The 24,428-nt window shown below is 25.5% G+C and overlaps 1 protein-coding gene across 1 annotated transcript in view; it reads left to right on the top strand.

Moving 5' to 3' along the window:
- Positions 1 to 24,428, top strand: part of LOC135930825 (uncharacterized) — a 36,804-nt gene that overhangs the window by 10,179 nt on the left and 2,197 nt on the right. Inside the window, exon 2 of the mRNA XM_065467614.1 lies at positions 23,176 to 24,386. Within this exon, the coding sequence (XP_065323686.1) occupies positions 23,176 to 24,386 (1,211 nt within the window). The remainder of the gene's footprint in view (positions 1 to 23,175; positions 24,387 to 24,428) is intronic.

A 24,428-nucleotide genomic window follows, 5' to 3' on the forward strand; every position in this document is an offset into this window, starting at 1 on the left:
CTTGACGAAGTTCAATTAACTCATTAAGACGAGATTTTAGCTAAAAAATTTATGGTCACGATTTACACTTTTTCAAAAGAGGACATATGTGCCCGTTTGGTCACGTTGTATGGGCGCCATGATTGGGAAGATCATACCAGGTAGTATGACAATTTGTTTAAATCAACCAATAAAATTAACTTGTTTATCTTGTATATGATGAGGATTTCATAATAAATATTTTAAATATATTGCGCCATCTGACTTATATAGTAATATTTTTTATAAACTTCCGATAAAAACAAGAATAATCAATACTTAACATTTTATATTTAATATTTTTTTTAAATAATATTTTATTATTGATAGATCCTTAATTACACATAAAATTTTACAGTTTTATTTTTTATATTAATATAAATTATTGAAATTATATTTTCTATAATAAGTTATAAAAAAAACTAAATTCAAATTAAGTATAAATTACAATGTTGTAATTAGCATCAATTTCTCAATTAATAGATGGCGGCACGCAATGAATTTTCTCTTGGTCTTGAGATTCTGATTCAATATAAAATTAATTAACTTATGAAAATACTGTTAATGATTTAGTTAATTATATATATATTATTAAGAATAAAATCGCTATTTTAATTGTAGAAATCCTAATCTAATTTATATTAATATTTTGAATAAAATATTCAGTGGATACTATAGATTTTATTTTAGAATATCAAAAATTAGAATTATTTCTATAAAAAAATTATTGCTCTATAATAAATTATAATTTCAAGCTTAAAATTTCCCCAAAATCAGGTAACAACCTAACTATTAAAAGTAACATTACTCATTACTTTATAATTTACTATTATTATATTTTAATTATTTTTGTTTAATTTTTTAGATTTTAATTATAAATAAAGAAATAAATATACAGCCGAATATATATCTTTTTCCATTCATTATATTATATAATCATTCATTCATAGACTATTTCAATTATCTTTATTTTAGTGGACTCAGGCGCTATATTAACATAGCTCTTCCGTTGCCCTGCATTCACAATTAGCGCGAATTCGCGGCAAAGTAATAAAATTACACAAAAATACAGCGTATTTTGTAAAATTTTCAGCGAATTCGCGTCAACAATGAATGAGGGGTTATGCCTTAAAAATAAGGAGAAAAAAATCATAATGCCTGCTACTCACATTTATATTAAATACATTCAAACAGTCTATATAATATATTCCCTCAAAAGGAAATCTGCAATTAATTTTGATTAAGTATTTTCGTATCGAAATAGAAAGAATTTACAAATCAGTAAATCTGTTATTCCTGATTAAAACAGATTTAATCATATGCTTCCAATCGCTAAGCTCTAGGTACTTTATTTAGTTAGTATAATAATTATAATATTTTTTCTAAATATAATTTTATTTTAAAATATATTAAATGCTAAATATTAGCCACGAATCTAAATACAATTATATTAAATCATGTTTTATATTTTTCATATTAAAAAATAGGTTTTAAATTTTCCTAAAATCAATTTATTGGGATTTTCAAAGCTTTATTTATCTGAACCATAAAGTTTTAATTTATTTTTTGTTAGATTTTTATCTTCGTAAAAATTAAAAGAATAAAAAAAAATTTCAAATTTGGGGTTTAGCCATGTGTAAGAAAAAGAATGTTCTATTGGGTTGTAAAGAATCTTATATAAAAAAATGTTAATAAAGGATAATAAAAAAAAATTTTTTTTAAAAAAAACATTTTGAATCTTTTGTCATACGTGAATTTTTTTTCTAATATCTATAAATTTTTCTTAGTAGGAAAAAAAAGGTATTTAATATAGTTATAAAGATTAATGCTAATACCGTTCTTTTATTTAAGTTGGGCTTTATTTAATGGTAAGGTCGTCAATTTAATATTTCTATGAGACACTTGCCATTTATATCAAGATTCCACTGTCATTTATTTAATAAATAATTAAGAACTTTCTTTATTACATGTCTTACTTGTTAACTTTTGTTTCTAGTTTCAACTAGGGCTCCAGCCTCAACTTCCTCATATTATCCTTCATATCCACTTCGTTTTCAATCTATAAACTATCATACTACCAACGTTTCTATACTTCGATTTGACCTAATACATAAATGGGCATTACAATAATTTAAAAGATGAACAACAATAGATTATTATTAAAAATGGGTTTTTTATATATGATAGAATGAAAAATGATGTCCAAAAATATAAATTTATTGATGAATATTTATAAACTTAATATTAGTATAATTTATAAAAATCATTAAAAAGATTAATTTATGTAAACTGCTGAAATTGTAATAAGATTGTTTCAAAAAAAACTTGCCTAACAAAAATTAAAAGAACGCTGATAAATTTTCTGTTCTTTCTTTCTTTCTTTTATTACAAATTTGTAAGTTCATCAAAAAAGCATGCGTATTTTTTTTTTTAATGTTCATAACTTTTGCCCTTACTTAGTTGTAATGTTGATTAAGGCTTAGTTGGAAGAATTTCTAATTTATTGAATTAGATTAACCAAGTTAAAAAAATTTTTTAATAAATTAAAAATTAGCATTATGAAAACACTTGATTTTTTTTTATAATATAATAAAATGATACAATTTTAGAGCTCAAAATATATTGAATAGTATGTATAATAAATAAAATACTATAATATAAAAATGGACACAAACTAAACGCGTTCAAAAGCCATAAATTTTTTTATTAAAATGTTTATATACAAATAGGTCTTCAGTTTTATATTACAAATAATTTTTTTATATAAACTAAATTATAATTTATGCCGTAAAATACAATTATATATTATGTCGTAAAACCTCACTATAATGTATAATACCTCACTAAATATCGTGAATTTTGTTATAATTAATCCATTTCCACTTTCCCACCACCATTTTATTCACCGTAATGTTTTTTAAAAAACCCTTAAAGGAAATACTCGTTATTTTTAATGAGCCAAAAATTAGTCCTTTAGTCAGTTTAATAGTAAAAAAATATTGAAATAGCTGAATTATTTTAAGAAATAGAGATTAAAATTACTTGCTAGTTGATATATTGTGTTCATGTGATATCGTATATGAAGAGAATAAATAGAAATTATACATGTTTTTACAGTAAAACCAGGAAATATAATTTCTGATTATTATAGCGGGGTTTTTTTGTATAAATCAGCAAAAGACGTGTTTTAAGCTAAATAATAATAATAAATATTGCCAATGTCAGGCCTAATGGCTCATGCATCATACTCATAAATGATTATAGCAACATCATTGTTTATACTATGTACCAATTAATTATATGAATTAATATTATATTTTTGGCAGGGATTAGGAATTTTATTGAAATGAATGCATTTATGAATTATTTCTTACTCACATTGGGTGTCCCTAGAATCATATCATACCAAATTTGGTTAAAAATCAAAGCTGTCATATTTACATGATATTTATTCGATTAACCTTATCCCCAGCCCATATCATCAAATTTAGGTCATATCTAGGTTTCAAAAACTTTTAAATCTAAACAAAAAAATATATTCTTCTAACTAGTATAATGTATAATATTGAATTAAACTATTGTTTTTAATAGATCTATACAGGCGCGTAACCAATGGAGGGGGGAGGGGGGGGTCGCAAATTTGACTATTTTCATAAATGTCATTTTAAGCTAATAAAAATTTTACCCCCCCCCCCCCAATCAAAATTTTACAAATATTTGAATATCAATTTTCCAACATATTATTCAAAAATATTAATAAAATGGAGAGATTGAAATCAAACGATAATTTATTTTATTATTATATATATTTATTTTATTAAATTCAAAATTAGTAGTGAGTTAGAATCAATAAGTATTTTTAATTATATTTTAATTATTAATATATATCTATAATTTTTTTAAATATTTTTCATTTTTACTTCCATTTTGTAGGACAGAAGAAGTAGAAATACAAAAATTAAATAAGGCTAAGCATGAAAAAAAGTAATGTGTCGTCAGAAGCGATATCATTATTGAATTCAATTGAACAATCAGAGTTTATCATTGCTGCTAGTTGCATCAATAAATTGTTTTTAGCTCACTACTTTGTAGAAATTTACAAAAACCAAATTTAGATTTGGTTCAGGTTATTGATTTGGCGGAAAATATACAGAGAAGAAAATAAATATTGGCTCAACTGAAGAATGTTATAAAATATCCATTTCATCCCATTCTTAGATACTTTTTTATCGCAAATAAAAGTACGGTTTTTAGATAAAAAACAAGTCTTTAGCTATCCTCAAGTTTTATTACCCAAAGATCCTTCTTCGTTTTCTAATGCCACTATTGATAAAATTAAATATTTAGCAAAATTTTACTCCTATGAGATTAATACTGAAATAAATTTAATCAGTGAATTCGAATTGTGGTATAAATATTTACTACGTTTAGCTATTTTACCTGAGCATGCTATTGATGCGCTCAATCGGTGTAAAGAAACCTTGGCTCAATTTCCTAATATTTTGAAGTTGTTTTATATTCTTGCATGTTTGCCTATTACAACATGTACGAATGAAAGGACTTTTTCCAACTTGAGATGGTTTGAAAACATAGAAGTACTGAATCTCGGCTAAATGGGTTAGCTCTGTTAAATATCCACAGAGATTTGGTTCCAACGACAAACGAAATTCTTGATGAATTGGCAACATTCCCACGAAAATTAAAAATCACATTATAATTATAGAAAATATTTTGTATAATATTGTATTTGATAAGAAGTTAAAAAAAACTTGTTAATTTAATTATTTCTAGTCAATATTTTATACATACTACTATTAGTATTTTCAATAAAAAAATTATATTCTACTTATATTGTATGAGAATTTAAGCTGAGGCTAGTTTTTAAAGCAAATTTTATAAAAAAAATGACACTACACTTTATTTCAACATTTAATTAAAAAAACTTTATCAAATATTATATACCTAACTTGAAATAATAAAAAATAGGCTTGTAATATCCATAAGCACGAATTAGTAAATAATAGTTAAAAATAGAAATATAATTATTATTAAATTGTGAATAATTTAATAGAATAGCTAAAACATAAGACCCGGCCGAAGGCCCCCAATTTTTCCCTATAAGAAAATCCTGGATACGCCACTGGATCCTAAAAGATCAGGTTTTTAACTTAAATCTAAAATTATCGTCAAGAAAATAGATATTAGTCTTTCTTATATGTTTTCGTTTTTATTAAATTATACAAATATATAGTACACGCAATTCTTAACTAAATTACTTTTTTAGATATAATTAATGTTATTGTAATGTATTATATAGTGTATATATATATGATTTTATTACAATAACAACATCATAATATGAAATAATAATTAATGAAGATATATATTTTTTTAAATGACTAGATGATATTATTGTATAAATTGAAAAAAACATTTTTTTCTTCTCTTTTTTGATATAGATCAAAAAAATTGCAAGGAGAAAAGCTTTAAAATATTAATAGTGAAAAATATTTCAAAAAAATATTGGGATTTGTTTGTTTGTTTATTAGCATTTTTAAAACCTATGGATTTAAATTATTGACTGAGGTCATGGTGTATCCAGAATTTGCTAGGGGGGGGGAAGCACTATTGGGTTAATTTTTTTCTCATAAATTTTATTGGAAATCCTAAGGTCCACCACTTATTGTAGACCTTTGGCTATATTATATTTTTATATAAATAATTTAGGGTTTACACATTTTTTTTTATTAAAATGCTTTATTAAAAATTTTAATTTATATAGTCGTTATTAAAAAAGTTATAATTTTTCTTTTCGTCGTAATGATATATTGTCTAAATTTTTGGGGGAGAGGGAGGTGGGGGAGGGGGTATGTAGGTGAGAAATTTTAATTAGCTTAAAATGATATTGACTGTGGCATGGTCAATAGATGGGCAAGATCACAACGAGAGAATTTTAGCTTGGGGAGGAGCCACTAGATAGTTTGAAATTAAAGTTTTAACGCTGCATCTACTCCTAGCATACCTAGGTCTCAGCCTATACCTTGTTTAATAATAGTTAATTATAAATATAAAAAATCAACATTTCTTTTTTTTGTTGTTTCAAGTCAATAAAAAAAATAATTTAAAATTTGAACTAAAAAACGGTTCTAGTGTAGTTACCCTAAAAAAAATTTAAGTGATTTTTGAGTATAAACTTAAAGAATCACCCAACTATGTTTCTGGAAATTTTAAAATGGTGGCTCATAAAATATTAAGAAAATAATTCGGGGTTCTGGTTACGGTTCAATACTTTTTATTTATTTAAAATGTATTTGAAGGGATAAATTATAAAGATAAATTCTTTACACGATTCAAAATGGTTATAAGCGGACCATATGACAGATAATTCAAAACATAGAATTTCTGAATATTATGCGCTCTTTTTTTAAAAAAAAATAAATATAAACCATACTGGCCATCAGTGTTTTACCCTTAACCTTTATCCTAACCTGAACAAAAAAAATTGAGCAAATCAGGAATATGATGAACAGGAGACCTTTAAATTACCGACAAAACATCATTATAACTGAACTCAAGAGGCTAAGTTTTAAATTTTTTATAGAAATCTATAGTCGGAATAAATACCGCCAAATTTTTTAAGTTTCAAATTTTCACTGCCGGCTCATATATTAACTACTCTTTAAAAGCACGATAACAGTGAATTGGGAACTACACTTTATAAAAAAATGAGACTTAATGCCCATATCAATTTTATTGAAATCAGCCAAAATATTAAAAATTAAATGCATTTTTTTTAATCATTTCCAATTTACTATACAAGTTTAAATATTATTTTTATTTGAAAAAGGAATGAATAAAATATTTAAATTAATCAATATTAAAAATTAATAAAAAGGATAAAATTTTATGTTACTGAGCCTGAGCCTTTATCTTCGCATGTAATTAAAAAAGAATTAGTGAATAGGCTTGTTTATATTGTTTACAAATTTTTTGTTAATTTAGATAACTAAAAACAGATTAAAATAATAGAGTTGCAATCAATACAACAACGTTCCCCTTTATTCAATATTAATTGAAAATTGTTAAATCTCCTGTGGATACTACTTAATTTTTTTAAATATATTAATTATAATTTATTTACATATATAAAATATAAACCTTGTTTACAATAACACAAACAAAAAATTATCGGCAATTTTTTTTTCGCACCTTTAAGAAGATTATAAATTTCTTCTTTTTTTATTTTGAATATTGAAATTAATAAAATTAGATATGAATTATATTGAAATATCTACTATGCCAAGTATATCCTTTTCATTAATAATTAGTGTTGTTAAAAAATCCGATTTGGGTCAATTTTTAAAAATGCCCCTAGCCAAAATAATATTGTATAAGTGCTCCTAGATTTGTCAAATAAATGTCCAAACTTTTCTGTTAATCGGGATATTAGCTTTTTAACAACACTAAATTAACAATCATATTCATACAATTAATTTCGATAGACTCAAACGAATTATAACTGTGAAATAACTACACTCTCTAATAATGATAAACGATTTGCGTACAAGTGTGGTAGATACTTTGATAAACAAATTTTGAAGAAATTGTGAGCCTTACTTAAAATTGGCGGAAAAGATTAAAAAGAATCTGATAAAAATAATTAAAGTAATTTATTTTAATTTAAAACTATTAAATTAAATTGATTTAACATTTCAAAATCTAAAGATTATTTCCAAATTTTTTTTTTAAATTTTTTTAACATTTTTAATTTTTAATTAAGTATCATTTGATAATGATAAAAATGCGGAAAAAATCTCGAATAATCAAGTAATAGGATAGGTAAAGACTGTAATAGCATTAAGAATTTGGAGCAGGAATGTTATGTTTTACTTGGTCCACATATTGTACCGAAACAAGATGCACTATCTATTTAGAAACGAAACGACTAGGACTCTTGAAATCAGCTAATTTAGCTAGAAGAGTTATTAGCGTTCCTGCATGATGCTCCTATGGAAAAGATCTTTTGATCCAATTACCGGAATTATGTTTGAATTTTTAATATTATTCTCAAATATTTTAAAATTTTTATTAACATATTATATTAAAAATTATACAATAAAATAAAATTTTTGATTATAAATATTGGAAAATATCATCTAAAATTATATACTACATCTAGAAAGATTATATATCATTTTTAAAAAGAACTAAGTCGGCAAGGCTCAATGACCAATGTGAAGTTATACAATTGGATCGGTGAATTTCTGTTATCAGAGGATAATTTTAGATTGAGTCAGCTAGTTAGTCCCGCGAAAAATAACTCACCCAAATTACCCGAGATTCCGCAAAATTAAGAAAATCAAATAATATGCTAAAAATCCCGTTAAATAATCATAAATCTCAAAATTCCATAAAATATCTAGTTTATTTATGAAATTATGTGATACGTGATTCAGCGCTAAGCCCTCTAGTGTTGACAAGCAATAGAGCTACACTAATTTTTTTCATAATCCATCAAACTTAATATTAATTTAGGGGGAAAGAAAACATGAGGAGCACTTGGGCAAGCCGCACGTACTTGTACACACAACTATCCGAAAATTAAACGTCCATAGACTAAGTAAAGAAGAGTTGGGCAAAAAAAGCCTATACTCGACAACTTCAATATAATTTAATTAGGGTGGGAGGTGGTTGATTTTAAGTTTAAATTTCTCTGTGTAAGTCTAAATGATTACTATCGATATTGAGAGTATATCTATTGAATTTCGATTTATTCTAAATGAACAAAATTTAATATATATTATTTAACTTCTGGTGAAATAAGATGTTCAATTTTAATATTCTAGTTCGATTAATATGGCTGAAAAAATTCGGCTACATAAAATTTGTAAAATCTATTGATTAATATAAGAAGAGAAAACCAAGTGAAATGGATAACAAGATATAAATCATCAAGAAAATAATGACGTAGATTGCGAATGATGCTGGAGAAGGGCTGATTTTAATTTTAAAAGTTTATGGTAAATACGTAAGTTCTAGTGGTGATATCAGCAATATGAATAAATTGAACCGAACCTCAACGAGTAATTTAAGGTGTGGAACTTTTTTTGTAATGTGGTGGGAAAAATTCAAAAATATATATTTATCTATGAAATTTAATATTAAAAAAAATAGCTGTATATTTCATTCAAAAAGTATCTGTTATTTTTTTGCTACACCAAAATCGGTAAGGAATTAGAATACATTAGCGGCAACGTCATCGGCAGTGCCACCCTACAAAAAATCCGAAGTTTTGAATTTTTGTCGGAATCCTTATCCTTAAAATAAGAAACACCTTCTTTAACCAATAATGCAATTAAGGAGGTATAATATTTACCCTTTGATATTGAATCAATAACAAAGTAATGCTATAATGAATTTAATAAATTAACAAATAAGGTAAAGGAACAGGTAAATCTCGTAAAAAATTTCCTGCAAGATAACTTTAACTTGTTCCTGCAATACATATTTTCTCTCTTTGAAACATCCACCAATGTTAAAGATAAAATAATAAAAATGCTTGAATCTTATGAAGCTATAATATAATCATTTATTATCAATTTAGATATGGTTGTCATAATAAAGGCTCAATATGAGATTGGATTTTACCGTATAATTATAAAATCATCATTAGCAAGGGTCTGATAAAGCCAAAGTCGAAGCGTATAAAGAAGTAGCTCAGAATTATTTAAAACAATTATCATATTGAAAAAAGATATAATTTTAATTACAAAATATAACTATCCTAAAAGTTGTAAGATGAACAATGAATCAAGTTAGAACATTTTGAAAGAATCATATGTAGCTTTAAATAAAATATAAATATCGATATGTTTGCAAAATATGTTATGCTCTTTAAATTCGTACAAACGGATAATCTTTTATCAAAAAATATGGGTGAAATATTAAACTACAAGCAAGAAACTTAGAAAAAGATTGATAAATTCGTAATTTTACAAAAAAATTCACCAATATTTACATAAAATGTGATTTGTGATTGCGTTTGTCCAGCTTAATCTCTCATTTTTTTATCATTTTAATCATTGAAAATCCCGCAAACTCACTTTTTGAATATGTTCATTTAACTAAATATCATCTTTCATTCGTGAACTTAGGTTAGTATTAATGCCATTGGGAATATTTAAGAAAAAATTTTTTTTTTTAATATAATTATATAAATCAATATTTAATAAAAATCCCGTGATATGCAGCTAAAATAAAATAATATTTGATTAATCTTATTCCATTATATAATTAATATTTATTTACATTATATTCTGTGTTTTAGACCTAAAAAACGAGGTTGGGGTAAGCTATAAAAATATAAAAAGTAAATAATGTGAATTTAAATTACTACACTTTTAAATATGTTATATATTTTTTTTATATAAGAGATCCTTTATTAAATAAAATATAATAATTTCATATTAACATACGATATCTATAATCAATTATAATTAATTTATAATGAAATAACTAGGGTTTGTTAAAAAGCCCAATTAGGGTCACCCGAATCGGATCTTTTAACAACTAGAAATAATGCAATCATGTGGAACAAACACTTTATATTATAAGTTCTATCCGTCTTCTCATTTGTTAGGATTTCCAAAAGATAAATTTTCATGCTTTTTTTTCCTGCGGAACTTCTAGGTTTATACTTATATATAGTGCATTTCATATCAAATCAATCAAGGTTTCAATCCGACCCCTTCAGAATTTTCTTTAATTTTGTATAATGGTAATATATTGTATAACTAAGAAAAAAAAATGATATTTTTACTTCTACTCGCTAAGATATGGAGGTTTATAGAGCTGAAAAATAGTGAATTTTTGACAAACTGCACTTCATTAATTTTCAAATATCTCAAGAATAAATTGAGTTAGAGCAATAATTTAAATTTTATATTATAGCTTAATAATGGATCTTTTATATAACATATAAATAAATGTGAAAACAATTCGATAATATACCAAAGTACAAAACTAGAAATGGCCATAGAAAAAAAAGATATTTTTTTGCAGATGTATACCAGATTGTTTTATATTTCTGCAAGGGACCAAGATAAACGTGGTTCTAAGAGTTATGACCCTTTATATGGCTAAAATTGATAAAATTTAACATAAACACCATCATATTTAAATTTAATGAATACTTAAATAATAATTTTTATTAAAAAATTATGTTTAAATGAAAGGCGCTTACTTAAAAAATATTTAAGAGATGGGGGAAGGGGGGGGGGGGTTTATTTAGCACTTAGGTTAATTGCAGGAAAAAAAATTTGAAAAAAAAAAACTTTTATTACTAGGGCAATTTTAAGTTTAGTATCCGGTTTTGGGTATTGATCGGGTTTCTATCACATTTATTTATGTCATATTAAAGATCCACTATTGCTATATAATAAAATAATTTAAATTATTGCTCTAACTTAATTTATTCTGGAGATATTTGTAAATAATGAAGTAAATTTTGTCAAAAATGTACCATTTTTCCGCTCTTTAAACTCTCAAATCTTAGCGAGTTAATGGTGTAATGAAGTAAAAAAAATTTTTTTTTATTAATTATAGCATATATTACCAATATAAAAAAATTCTGAGGGGGATCGGGGTGAAAATCGACTTTGATTGATTTGATATTGAATTCACCATATATATAATATTATATAATAGTTATTAAAATAATAAACCATATGATTGATTGATTAATAGATTGGACGTAACCCAATTTGACATGATAATGGATTTTCTTTTACAAAGATTGAAATAACTGTTCATAAAATATTTAAGAAAAATAAATATAGAAAAGACAAATTACGTGATACTTGATAGCCGCACATACTTGTATGCATATATTTAAACATCTTCGGGCTGAAGTTCAAAAGAAATGGGCCAATAAAGATAGCCCATACATACCCTATAAAAGACAAATTTGGATAACAATTAATAAGGGCACCTTCACCAGGAAAGAACTCACATGATATCAAATTATTAATTTTATTTTCCAACCCATAGTCATCTCAACTAATGGTAATTTCTCCCAATCAACATATTCTTTTTTGAAAAATTTAGCACGTAAAATTTTTAACATAACAAACGAAAAACGCGAGTCAATCTTCCTAAAATAAAAAATACAATTAGAAATTTTTAAACATAATTATACATGTTTTTTAGGTACATTTTTACTATAAGCTCTTTTTAGAGCCATCGATATTTTTAAAATTTACACTCATTTTTAATATATTTTTTATTATATATATTTATGAATATTTGTTTATTCTTTTTATTTGAAAAAGACGTAAATGAAACTCTTCATTCCCAAAATTTTTTTTAAAGGTTGGATGGAAATGAGGAATACCTAGCGTAGCTCTATTTTATTCACAACATTAGACGGCGAGATGCCTTTTGTAATATTATTATTAAACGCACGATAAATTGTAATTTGTTATTGTGGGATTTCTAAATTTTAAGGGAAACTAGTGATCTGCATCGGGCCTAATTTTTCAAGCCTGGCCCGAAATTTTTATTTAAAAGGGGGTGTCTTAGGTCTCTAGTATTAAAATCTTGAAAATAATAGGTCAACACATTTAAATAAACCCACTAATCATGAGCTCAAACTAACCCAGTGAGGTTCTATAGTATTAATTGCTCTCCTAAATTCAAAAAAAATTTCCTCAACTCTCTTTTATAATTAAGAAGAAGAAAATAGAAATAAGGTATATGTATAATACATATTGGAGGGGGGGGGGGGTAGTTGAAATATTTTGCAAGGATGCATTATAAACAAAATGGTGGACGACAGCATTCCTTTGCAATGCACATGGAATTACTAAGGAATTGGGAAATGAAGTTAAAATAATTTGGACTGTATTCTACTGAAAAATTGTAACTACTGGAGTCGTTTGAAGAGCAAGAGCCCCCTTAGAAATATTTTTAGACAATTAAATTTTGCAAAATTGTAATATTTTTTGCATTTTCATGTCCTCTACTTATATTTCATATAAAAAGGTGAATTGTTATTTTTTAAATATAGAATAAATATTACAAATAATTAAGATTATGCTAAATATTCCTTAATTCCGTAATATATCAAGAATTTTTTATATTTAAACATAATATATAGTAAAAATGTATTCATATACACTAGCTATTTATTCAAAAATCCTATTTCAAAAACGAATAAAGGTATCAAAAAATAATATCATTGAAATTTGCAATTTTTTAGCAAAAAGAAAGTAACTGCCTAGACTACCCATTAGGAGAATTCCTTATCATTCGACAAATAATGCGAAATGTTTTAAAAGATAACATAAAAAGATTTATTTATATTTACAGTTTTAATAAAAGGGATTTTTTTTTAATTAGCCATGGAGCGCATATATTTACTTATTTATAGTTTTTTTTTATCAAGAAGCGCTAATTTTATTAAAAGATTTAGGATTCATTCATATTCACGTGATATATTTTATAGAATAAATATGATTAAGTTCATATAGAGGAAAATTAGATAAATAATAAGAAAATTAAATTTACAATTTTATAAATAGGCTAATTTAATTAAAGGAATTGAAAATTAAATTTTGATAAACATTAAAACATTGAGAATAAATACCTATAAAAAATGTATTTAATACAAATTTATACCAATTTTTTTCAAACAGCTCCTGTAATTAAGTGATATCTTGCTGGGTATTCAAAGTTATTGGGTTCATATCCTGATTTCCGAAAAGCTAGGATGGGTTGGAAAAACATAGATGCTGCCCAGTAGGATTAACATATATTTTATAAAAAGAGCGCTTACTATCACAATCTTTGTTTTTTTTATTAAAAATTATGGGATTGCCCCGTAATTGTATAAATGGATTCCGATCTCTTCCAAAGCAGTGTATTTTTTTCAACACTTACAACACCAATTCAATTTCTGTAATATGTAGATATGAGTCAGGGCATGATTGAGGCTAAAATGAAATTACTAATTGTTAATAAAATATCTCATATATTAAATTACATGCCATTTTTTGTAACTCTACACGGTTACTTCCATCCAAAAGCATTTGATAGATGGCCCACCTATAAGAAAAAATTTTGTGGCCATTTCAAATTTTAAAAAGTTATATCTTTCTCGCTTCAAAAAGCAATGGAGGCCATTTTTAAAATAACCAATAAAAAAAATCCTCTGCTAACTGACTAACTCTCAGGCTATGCCCTATATATATTTGAAATATTAATGGGGAAAAGCAAAGTAAAACGTTTATCAACATGTAACATGCAGTATTTGAAAAATCCTACAAGACGAAAACGCTTCAATTTTTAAGATATAAAACGCTTAATCTCAATAAGCTATTACTATTTTAACTTGCGTTGCTTAAATTCCAAATTTACTATTTCTGAGACGTAACCGGCATTAAAATAATTTAGGTTCTTGAGTTATATTTTTTATCAAATTTTAGCATTTTTTGATTTTAATTATCGGGTTATTATAAGCTCGCTTATTCATATTCGAGAATTCGGGAATCCGAAGAATATAATAGTCGTTAAGAACGATTTAGATATTAAAGTATTCGACTACTTTATGAGGTCAGTTATTTCTTTAAAGCTAAGAAAATATTTTAAAAAAATTATTACAATTAAGCTCAATTTTTTTTTAAAAAAATGTATAAAAATATTCAAAAGACGTTTCTGGAGGATTATAAATTTTTGTTTTTGAATATACTACATATTTGCTAAAAAGATAATGAAAGATTAATTTATTTTTTTTAAGTTATCGATTTTAACTTAATTAAAAAAAAAATTATTTTTTTATAATATTTAATTTTATTATACAACATATATGTATGTGTATCTTATAAAAAATATTATGTAAAGTTTTATGCTAATTTTTTTTTTAAAACAACCATAATGGATATTAAGATTAAATAATAAAGGATGACCGAAAACCTCCCTTTGTGTCGAGAACCACTTGTGACTCACCCCATCGGACGATGTTAATTTATATGTATTTTTTTTAAATAAAATATAAAAAAACGCTATACGAAGCGAAGCAACTGCTTCCTAAAATCTGCATGGGGGTACAGACCTTTGAAGCAATTAATTCTTAACTCATATGGGAATATCGTATCCCTATGATGATGGAGTTCATTTTTGCATTTTCTATAAAATCATTCTCAAATTTTTCTCTATAAAATCCTTTTCTATAATAATTCTATGTTAAATCATTCTCTATAAACTATATATTCTATAAAAAAATTTCTCTAAAGTTTTCCTATATTAGCATTTTCTATAAAGGTTTCTCTGTAATGACGGGATACCCATTTTTGGATTTACAAAAATATATAATTTTTTATATAAATGAATTTAAAACAAAGAAGGTTCATATAAAAAATAGCTAAAGATAAATATAGCGCACTTGATTCATATAATATGAAGGCTTAGATAAATGAGGAATATCAATCAGGATATTATTGTACATGAATCCTCATAGACACAGTTGACAAATCATAAGAATAATAGTAATGTTGGTTATTTGATTTCTCGTGATCAAGGCCTGCTAGGGGAACACGCAACAAGAAGGCAATATGATTGGTCTTATAAAACTTACTGTAGATTCTGAACCTTTGTCCAAATTATATATACATGGATTATAAAAGAAAAGAAGGGATAAAAACAAAAACGATTAAATCCAAACTAATTCCAATCTTTTATAGTATAATAATATATTTGAAACTTGAAAAATTTGCTTTATAAAAGAATGAATCTAATAATTGCTTCTTAATTATAGTCGATGGTATATCAGAGTAATGCTGACAAATTCGTAACGTTTTAATATTAAAATTTTTGGACTTTGATACCCTGGGAGAAAATCCTTCCTCTTGCGTGGGATTATATCGCATAGACATATTGGCCAAATCAAATAATTATGAAAATTCTATTTCTCAAGCTGGAAACAGCAAAATAAATAGATACTCATTCCTAAAAAATGTTTACTTCGTTAACTTGGTCACCAAAACACTTAAAAATTTTGGACATAAGTCCTCATCTAAAATTTATAGAGAAAAAAGCTATTTATTCAATGACAAAATACTTTTATCTGGCAGAATATTGCCTTAGAAATTTGCAAATCAAATTTTTTATCAATCCATCTATGCAGTTTTTATAGAAATTATTTTTTTTAATTTAAATATCTCATATTTTTATAATATGGTTTTTAAATTTTATTAATATAGGTTTTATATATGTTATACAGTTTTATATGTAAATTCTTTTATATTTAACATAAAAATTAAAGTAGCTGGTTATATTTTTTTTAACTTTATGATGTCTTGAGGACAGCATTGACAAATTTAAAGGTTTTTGAAGATCCTATCACCTCTACTATGACTATTGCTACAGTTTTGAGAATAGAAACATTTTAATTTAATCACTTTGTTTTGGATAAATATTATTGATAACAAGTTTGGACTGAATTGTAAAACATCACGAATATTTTCAAATAAAATTTTATAATTAGACAAATAATTGTAACATTTTTAAAATTTAAGATTTTGTAAAAATTTTATGAATAATTCATACTATATACCTTTTAGTAACTTTTGATTTGAAATAACAAATCTAATCAAATGTCAATAAAAGACAAGCCCATCATTCAAATATTATTGTAGGATTCATAGAAAAATATCTCAAATTACGAACCCTTTTTCTAATTATGGGTTCAGGCAAATATTATAGGATAAATCTCTTTATTCCTATTTTTTTATTGTTGCTCGAAACCTCTATTTACCCAATATTTAGTAAGCCTAGATATTTCGCCAGGGCTAAACCTACCCTGTAACATCTACGAGATTTCTTTAGTTATATGTTTTGGCTAATATTAATTTAGCTGGTTTGTCAGAAATTGGCTAAATCGTGATTTCACCATTATACCCATCAATACTAAAAAAAATGCGAAATTCTTGATTCATCAAACAATCCTTAAAAAATAGCCATAAGTATACTTGATATTTTTTCTTTAAGAATAAAGATATAAATAGGAAGTGATACCTCAGAAAGCATGGAATGAGTTAGCCCTTTTACATATACTATATAGTAGTGCGGCTCATTTAAGCCGATTTTTAAAAGCAGCTAAATGAATATTTTAGCCATAAAAATATAGATTAAGCCTCGAGATTTCGCCAAAAGAAAAATCTTTAGCTTGTGTAATATTTTCCTGGATAAAATATTGAGATAGCCGTTTTTAAAAATCGACTCAAATTGAGCCGTTTAACAACAATACATACATATATATATATACATAGGCACAACATTTTAATATTTTTAAAATATAATTTGATGTATTAAAACTTGGGCCATTTTTCCTCATCAGAAATATCTAAATTTATTTATACTTAGCGTTCACAACCGATTATTATTAATCTTTAAAGACTTGTAAGGTATCAAAATATTCTAACCAATCAACATCACCTTTTAGAGGTTCTGTTCAGATTTAGATTTTTAGTAGTTCAGGTTTGTTTAGAATTTATAAATCATAACAGTTAACATTGGTTTATCGCAGGTCTATTTAGATCCTTAGGATAAAGGCTATATTTGTAAATTCAAATCTTCAATAGATAACCTCATTATTTATATAAAAGAATGAAACTTGAAAGGTATAGATTTAAATAAGCATTCACACTTTAATTTATCGTGGTCTAGACAAGGAAATGAAAGGCAGGCTCATGCTAGATGGATTAAATGGCTAGTTATAGTATAATGTTCTAAGATATATTATACACCTTGAACATTATTATAATAAATCATATAAAACAATGATACAGCACATGGTTTCAACATAGCTCCAAAAACAACCTTGAAACGATTGAATTGAGGATGTTGACATGGATGCCTATTGTAAAAAAATATATAAATAAACAAGCGTGTAAAAAAATAGAAGTAGCTGCAATAGATGATTTAAACCACAAGGAAGAGAGATAGACGATGAAATTAGATGTGAGAAGAAAAAAAACCTAAAGCTATAAATTGAAGAGTTTTATGGAGATAGTTAAAATTATTTAAAATTTATAATACAGCAATCATTAAAATTTCTGAAATAAATATCAAAATTGTATCTTGTTTTTAAAAATGATAGATTAAACTGATGATGAAGAAGATAACAAACACGTTATTTAAATTTTTCAAAATTTAAGGATTATAATATTATATTTTCCATCATCCTTATTTTCAATACATATGCGAACAACTTTTAGAGTCCATACATTACAATTCTTACTTAACTCCGATTTAATTAGAATATATAGCTTGAGATAAATAATTATAACCTTGGACTTGCACTATACTGATTATATAAATAAATTAATTAATGTCCACATGATAAAAAATATATATCTTATCGCCTTCATTTGTCTTATTATTTATTTAATTTATATATAACAAAATATATAGTTTTAAAAATAATGATTAATTGCTTAATATTTTATTGATTATCATTATTTCTTGTAAACATTACTTTAAAAAAAAAATTGACCAGTTTTCATTAGGAGAGACCGGGGATAAGTGACTATCCGGGTTGACTGGCCACCCACTCTAAGTTCTTATTTATGAAATTATTTTGTTTATAAATTTCACTAAATACGTATAGTTTGTTTAAGTTGATTTTGATTGATTCAATAAAAAAAAACATTTCTGGTACCCTGTTGAACTAAAATCACATTTTAACTTTTTTTAGTACTAGAGGAGAATTTACGCATTTAAATTTTTTATTATTTTATATGTTATAATCTTTACACACTATGCAATATTCATTAAAAAAAGAAATCAAAATGCTTTATTTATCACTATATAATGGGCCGTTTTAATAATAATAAATATAAAGATAAATAAGTGGCCATGTAAGAGAGAAAGTATGAAGGAAAGAAAAAAAGAAAAGAAAGAAAGAAAAAATGTATATACCTAAGGAAACTCCATGTTTATTATCAAATTTATTTCGGGAAAAAATATGTGACTAAAAGAAAGCGTGGCTGGTATGACGTTGTGTTTGTGACATAGATGTAGAGGATATGTTAAATTTTTTTCCGTTTTTTGTCATTAGATAAAATAGTCCCCGATCTTACCCCTTTCATCTAACAATTCTATTCATCACGATAGTACTTGTAGTTAAACTCAATGACGCGATAAGATAATTTAATCTAGTGATTAGCCCCTCATCCCAATAATTTCTATACAATAGCTAAATTGGAAATAAATTCAATTGGAGAGGGGATTGCACAATGAGGGAATATGAAAGATCCTTTAGTCGGAGTACTTTGATATAGTTTTTTTTTGACGATTTAGAATCTTTATTACGAATTTATAATATAAGCAAGAAAAAAAGGGGCACGATATCGTTTCCATAGCTATATGACAGCAAATCAAATACAGTTTTATAAAGAGTGATATTATTCGAGTTATACCCTAAAAGATAGAAACTACTGACCATAATTGGGTAATTTCTATATTTTTATTCGTTTAAGCTAAAGCTTGCTAAAATATCTGCTAATCCCAATTTTTAGTTGAAAACGATCAATTTGGCCTCGGGGTTTCCCTAAAAAAAATATAGCTGCTCAAATTTGAAAGAAACTAATATAAATTAAACCAACTTATATGTTAATAAATTTTTTCCGGCACGCGTCTATAGATTGGAATTAGCTGCCATATGGTCATTACCTAACTATAGTGAACACACCCTGAGACGATGCAAAATATCATAATATTTTGCCTTTAAAAAAATTTATGGATCAGGATAAGAAATAAATTTTATATAGATTATTAGGGATATTTTTATATAAAATAATTATTGGGGGGAGGAGGGGGGGGGGGGTTCTACTTTATTGGTTGTAACTGACTATATCAAAATGAGTTCTAAAATTGATTATCATAAATATAGTTAGAAGAATTATTCTACCTATTATGATATCCGAAATTTAGTTGGTAGTAAAAATACTAACTTTTTTAAAAATTCTTTTGGTTTGAAAATATTCTGAATTTTTCACCAAGAAAAAAACTGAGAAGTGTAAGGGATTCCAAGTTTTTCTTCCTTTTTTTAGCAGTTTCTTTCCCCATTTATACCCTTTAAAATCTTCTTTTTTTTAATTAGGAAATATTCGATAAGAAAATCAATCCCCACATATAGATTACTGACATAAAACCTCTAACAATAACAAATTACAGTAATGATTATTTAACCATGTTAAATTAAATTGTTAGCTGCGTTGACATTATTTTGACATTTCGTTAACTAAAATTGAGAATAAATCTGGGTCCTTAGACAAATTAAAGTAGCAAATGCCAAAATTCATGATTTGTTTAAAGATGGATGACCAGAATTAAATTTAGTTTATGATATTATTATAAAATGATCCTTTTTTGTGTAGTTTAATAGATTTAATTTAAAATAACCTCTTGTTAACTGAAATTTTATATTATATTGAGAATCCTGATAATGTGAAATAAAATGGTATATGTTTAATTTTATTTACTTTTTTTTTGATAATTTTTAGAATATATTATATCAAATTAAAATATCATTAGTATAGTTAAATTAATACATCTATATAGCCTTTATATGGTATATATATTTTTTTACTCATAATTTTTTAATATTATACTCAAACGACTTTTCCTCTTTATATTTAAATACTATATTACACTAAAAGTATTAACACTCAAAATGTTAAACAAATAAGTAACCTTTATGTCTTTTCGTTTCCTAGTTGTATTTCCTTTTCTAAGAAACGAATATTTTTCTTGACGTATTTAATTAAAACATTACTTTCGCCAAAAAAAATCGATAAGATTATCTCTAAATGAATAAACTATACAATGTAAAGTTAAATTTTTTTTTAAATAACTTAAAATTTTAAAGAATAATTAATTAATTTTGATGATCATTTTTTATATTGTTTTATTCCTATTTTTTAAAAAAATAAATTTAAATATTATAATACAAATTTATACATATCATGAAACTATTCTTATCATTACTTCTTTAAAATTTATATGTAATATGACTATGAGTCTTATCACTTGTGGATTGTAGGGATAGGGATAAAAAATATTTTTGCAAATTTTTTATTTTCACAAATCATTTAAATAAAATCAAAAATACAAATAATAGACCATCAAGCATTCATGAACATTCTTTAAAGTGAACAGGATGCTCATGAACAGTGAAACCTATAATTTCTGAGCGATAAAAAAAATCCCCCCCCCCTCCCTAAAAAATATACTCCACTCCATTATTTTTTGACCTCCATTATTTTTTGACTCCCCAACCTCAAATATTAATTTCAATAATTTTTATTGCATCAATGCTTAATATATAATATAAATAAAAATATATACTTTAAAATACATTTTTAAATGAATAATTTAAAAAAATTAGGGGAAGAGAAAGCGAAAGAATTTATAATTTCGTCAATATCTAATTGTTTAAGTAAATTTTGTGCATTGATATAATGGTTAAATTATTAAGAACCGGATCTTTCATGAAACTACAAAACTTGTTTTATTTAATCATAAACATTAAAGCATTGGTATATGTGCCAAAAATTGCTTTCTTTTTAAATTTTAAATGAATAATATTATTTCTTGTAGATGGCTGCCTTATCTCAAATTGAAAGAAATCAAGGAAGTCTTCTAACATTATTACTATTTGTTATTAACATAATGATGATTTTTCATAAGAAAAACTATTTTAAAATTATAGGGTAAGATAATTGCAACCTTCACTTATATATGGAGTTACCAACAAAATTTCGACCTTTAATTTTCAATCCCGGGGCTTATATCTTCTGGGCTGCAAAAATCCTCAGAAGATAAATTACTTGGAAATTAAAGAAAAATAGCTATCCACGAGCAAAAAATATAATTCTTAAAAATTGGAAAAAAGGCCATAAACGACAAAAACCATTTTTTAAATACATTCTATTTCTCTAATCTTTTAATTTTACCCTATCCTCCCCCAAGAGGGTTTTAAAATGAGTCCCTATGTGATCGAACTCCATATTACCTCAGCCCATATCTGTAACTTCTCAGTGAGCCATACCTGTCACTTAAATAATATTATTTTTTTTGATATCAACTTAATATTTCAAAAATAAAAATTAAAAAAAATGGAGACTTTTGTCCTCATTTTTCCATTTTTAGAGAATTTTTATCAAGGATAATTGTGTCCGAAGATTTTTGACCCTGTAATTTTTGTCAGATCACCAAAATTTTTGGACTCGCCTAGAGCAGCTAAAATCAGTTTATCTTCCAAGCTAGTTAGTACTATTTATAAATTTGATAAGCACCATTCGTGTAGGAATTAAATTAAATGCATATTTTGAGTGGTGATAGAGCCTCTGACTAGTGAAAAAGGCTCACGGTTTGGTTGACCGGATCAGACCGATACAAGTCCTGACCATGGTCCTGATTAAAAAGACCTTTTCAAGACCTGTCTATAAATGTTTTTTGATATTTTAAAATAGTTTTTACCAATGTAATTCTTTGCTTCAACATTTTATTGTATATTTTATATTAAAGATATCAAATCAAAATATGAATAATATAATAAAAAATACAAATATTTAATTGCAAATTTCTTCTTTGACTAACTTTTCGTTTCATAGTATATTGCAATATAAAAAAAAGAAATAAATCACAAAAACTAAAGTAACTCCTCTAGAAATGTAATATAAAATAGAATATACATAAAAATTTACTAAAATATTATATGAATTAAATAGTAAGAAAAATTTAAATAATAAAGGTCCATACAGCGGTTTTTGAAAAAAGACGGGGCCTTCAATCTGTCTGGTCCAAGACCGATAGGAATTTTGGTGACTGGTGACTAAGAAAATTAATGAGAATAAGATAGTATTTATAATTTTTTTATCATTTAATTTTACATCATTATATTTGCATTTTAATTGGAAGCTATAAATAAACTCGCATTAAAATACTAAATATATACTTCGTATTTGTTGTATGAAGGTGTGGGAATACAATTTAATTAGAATGAGACCAACCATTTGTGTTGTAATTTTATCATTTTATTTTTAGTTTCCTAAAAATTCAAATCCTTTTTTTTAAACTTTAAAAAAAAATATTTAGGCTTCTTAATGCTCCCACTGTATATAGTTGCCGCTTTTTATAGCAAATATTACACCTTGATGGAAAAATGCAATATTTTTATCATAGTTTCGTTTATCAACAGCGTGACTGGTGTATGTTGCGCTTACACAAACATGGGTATATCTATCGATAGATATAGATCAATCGTTCAATCAAACGTCAAAACCAAGTTTTCGAGACGAATATGTCTCAATATGATAGCTGGAATCTGGCTTATATCTATATTATATAGTGTGCCAGAGCTGATTATTTTGATCACTAAAAAGAACAAAAATTATCAAGATTATTTGATAGATAAACAAGAACCCCATGTCATAGAATCCATTCAAATAAATTCCGACTTTTCCAGGGTAGTGATATCCTCGAACCCACAACTACGGAGTCATAATATACCCAATGAATTATATCTTTTGAACTTTGGGAGGAAAAGTAAGGCGGACTTTTATATGATCTCAAACTTTAATCAGATCAATTATGGGGATACATTCAATGCAAATTTAAATAAAACTTTTGACCCCATTGATACCATTTTTGATGAGGTTTGGACGTATAATAAAATTACGAAGATTAAAAGAGCCCAAGAAAACTCGAACGAAATAAAGAAAAAACTTAAGGACTTGATCATATCGGCTTCCAGCGATCGACCGAATGTTCCCGCGAAAGATTTGATATATAATGACTTAAATGAGCTTATTATTTTTGACCAGTTATGTGTTAGCAATGATACAACTATCCGCAAATACGTGTATTATTGTCGTAAACCCTTAAATAAATATGTAAGATTCTTGAACATCATGTTTTCATTCGTAAACGATTCAAAACAAATTTCGTTGTCTTCGTTCAATTCCCAAGATTCTAAAAATAATTTGCCACCCAGTGCCGGTTATCCTAATTCAACAAAAAAATTATCTATTATCTCGAAGTACAACAGCTCAACTATCATATATTTGCAAATGTATAAAAGTCTTCCATTAAAAGCGGAAAAGTCTCACATAATAAACTTTGAAACTGGTTTCGAATGTTTCCTAAGTAACAGAGAAAATATAATTAGCGTAGCGTTGCAAATGATAGTCGGATGTACCCTTCCACTGTCGGTCGCGAGTATATTATACGTCCACATTGTTTGCTACTTATGGAAAAACAATATCAAAATTAACTCTATAAGGGCGAGATGTATTAGAGCTTTACAAGTATTATTATTATTATATATATATATATATATATACTCATCT

The sequence above is a fragment of the Gordionus sp. m RMFG-2023 genome, chromosome 1, assembly GCF_954871325.1.
Source record: "Gordionus sp. m RMFG-2023 chromosome 1, tfGorSpeb1-WG-v2, whole genome shotgun sequence".
Classification (NCBI taxonomy): domain Eukaryota; kingdom Metazoa; phylum Nematomorpha; class Gordioida; order Chordodea; family Parachordodidae; genus Gordionus; species Gordionus sp. m RMFG-2023.